This window comes from Monoraphidium neglectum (genome assembly GCF_000611645.1).
Source record: "Monoraphidium neglectum strain SAG 48.87 unplaced genomic scaffold scaffold02042, whole genome shotgun sequence".
Classification (NCBI taxonomy): domain Eukaryota; kingdom Viridiplantae; phylum Chlorophyta; class Chlorophyceae; order Sphaeropleales; family Selenastraceae; genus Monoraphidium; species Monoraphidium neglectum.
In genome coordinates, this window is record NW_014011586.1 from 1 (window position 1) to 2555 (window position 2555).

General features: G+C 68.0%; 1 protein-coding gene across 1 annotated transcript; it reads left to right on the plus strand.

Moving 5' to 3' along the window:
• Nucleotides 1-984: 984 nt before the first annotated feature.
• On the plus strand, nt 985-1255 carry MNEG_9728 (hypothetical protein; the record flags this gene model as incomplete). Its single annotated transcript, XM_014041798.1, has 1 exon — nt 985-1255. A coding segment is annotated over one exon (271 nt), but the record flags the coding sequence as incomplete, so codon positions are not given.
• Nucleotides 1256-2555: the final 1300 nt, after the last annotated feature.

Sequence of the window (2555 nt, forward strand, 5' to 3'; positions counted from 1 at the left end):
GCGCGCGCGCGCCGCGCGGCGGCGCCGGCGCGCGTGGCGCCCGCGTCGAGCGCGGTGGGCACGCCGTGGCGGGCAGCGCGGCTGTATGCCAAATATTGAGGCAGCTGGCAAGTCACCATGGACTCAAGGGCCCAGGGGCCCCCGGGTCCTAAGCCGTCCCATGCCACACGCGCCGTTGCTGCAGGCGACGCTCCCGACGACCCTGCCGCCGCGGCCTCAGCAGCGGGGGCACCAGCGGCAGCGGCCGAGGGCCGGTCGGGCGGCCTGCCGCTGCCGCCTCCCCCCTGCTGCCAGCCGACGCGCACCTCCTCAAGCAGCTGCCGCAGCTGGCCCAGCCAGTCCGCGCCCGCCGCCTGCCCTGCCGCGCCACTCCCTTGCTCGTGCTGAGGCACGCCCTGGGCCGCAACCGGCACCTCCGGCACCACGCGCCCTGAGCTGGGGGCGGCCGCGCGGGGCGCCTGTGGCAGCGGCGGCTGTTGCAGAGCGGCACCGGTTGGGGCGGGGACGGCGGCAGCAACTGCCTGATGGTACCGGCGACGGCGACGCCGCTCGTGCACCTCGTCGGCGCTGCTGCCATACAAAGCTACGGATTCTGACCGCGCACGGAACCCTGAGCAGGATTGTTGTACAAGTGTGAGTGAGTGCCCAATACTCCGTGCGAGGGGGTGCCACCTGCGATGCACCGCCGCCAAAGGGGCCCGCACCTGGGGCCAGCCAGCCGCCGCTGCTGGGCGCTAGTGATGAAAGTCTCCCCTGGGAGGCAACCTGAAGCCCCTGAAGCCGCCTAAGGCACTCCCGGAACAGATCGCTCCTCATCCTCGTCGTCGGTCCCATACGTAATCTAGTTGGTCGTGTTGATTTGTGAACAGTATCGGTATCAGATCAACATCGTTCTAGCTACCATACGGTACACGGCGCAGCGCGAGCAGTCAAATGCGCATTGGCGTGCAGCGCGCCCCCGACCGCTTTCTGCCCGGCCTGTAGCAGTGGCGACGACTCCGGGTTACCTGTCTCTGCAGCGCCGCTGCCCTGCGACCCGTCGGACAAAGCCTTTGATGGCGCAGCGGCGCAGGCGGCGCGGATGGAGGCGATGCGGTGGATGCAGCGAGGGGCGGCGCCCGGTCCGCGGGGGCGGCAGCAGCAGCAGCCGCAGAAGCAGCAGAAGCAGCAGAAGCAGCAGCAGCAGCAGGCACAGGCGCAGGCACTGCCTCCGGCGGCACCGATGGGGCGCAAGCTGCTCCTGCGGGGGCCATGAGCGCACGGGGCGGCCTGCCATAACCCCTCCCAACCTCCCGCCTGTGCGTCTGCAGCACACCCCTTGCCACGTGTCCGGGGCAGCCCTGCAGTCTGCTGCTATTGTGCTCCTTTGCTCGATTCAAGGGCATGACGCGTGTGCGATAGGCAAGGGTGCCGCAGGCTCGACAAGCGGCCCGCGGCCCAAAGCCATTGACAAAGGCAAGGCGCATGACCCATGCGCCCCCCCCCAGCAGTGCATCAGAGGCGATGCGCAGGCCCCACATGCCCACCTCAGGGAGGTTGCGAGTCAACCGTCAAGCAGGCATGCTGGCACATCTCTTTGGGGCGCGCATCGACAGGTGGCCGTCCGTCCTTGCCTGTTGGAGATGCGTCGCTAAGCTCCAGCGCAGCTTCCCGCCGGCTTCCTGTCGCGAGGCTGCCCTCGGCGGCCAGTCTGCTGTACGCGAGGTGGCAACGGCGGCAGCGCGGCCACAAGGGGCTTGCGGCGACTAAACCTTGGCAGCGGCGCCAGCAACTGGGTGGCAGCGGTCAGGTGCCAGGTGATGTGCGTGGATCTGCAAACGGGTCAGGGGAGTCAGGGCACTCCAAAGGGCTCGTGTGCAGGGAAACTCGAGGATGGGGCAAGCAAACGCTGATCCAACCGACGCAACTGACAAAATCCGCCTGCGAGGCCCCTGCCGCGCTGCCGCCGTTGGTTGCCACCTTGCGTACGGCAGATTGGCCGCCGAGGCCGGCCTCGCGACAGGAAGGCGGCGGGAAGCTCGCAGGCGGATTTCAACAGTTGCGTCGGTTGGATCAGCGTTTGCTTGCCCCATCCTCGAGTTTCCCTGCACACGAGCCCTTTTGAGTCCCCTGACTCCCCTGATCCGTTTGCAGATCCACGCACATCATCTGGCAACTGCCTGCTGCCACCCAGTCGCTGGCGCCGCTGCGAAGGTTCAGTCGCCGCAAGCCCCTTGTGGCCGGCGCCGCCCACCCTCCCCCTCCGAGCTCGCCCTGATTTCTGCACGCATCCATCGACCCCTGCCCGGCTGCCCTCATCCCCGAAGGCCCCACGGCTCTCTATCTCTCTTGATGCTGTTGTCACCCGCCAGCCGCGTACCCTCCGCGTGTCGGCGCTCAAGAGCGTCGCGCCGTCTGCTGTCTGCTCATCGGTGCGCCCCACCGTGTTGCTGTGTTGCGCGTGCAGAGGCCATGCATGCACAGTAGTGCCGCTTGCATAGCTGAGCTGCTACTGCTCTGTGTGTGTGTGTGTGTGTGTGTGTGTGTGTGTGTGTGTGTGTGTGCGCGCGCGGGGG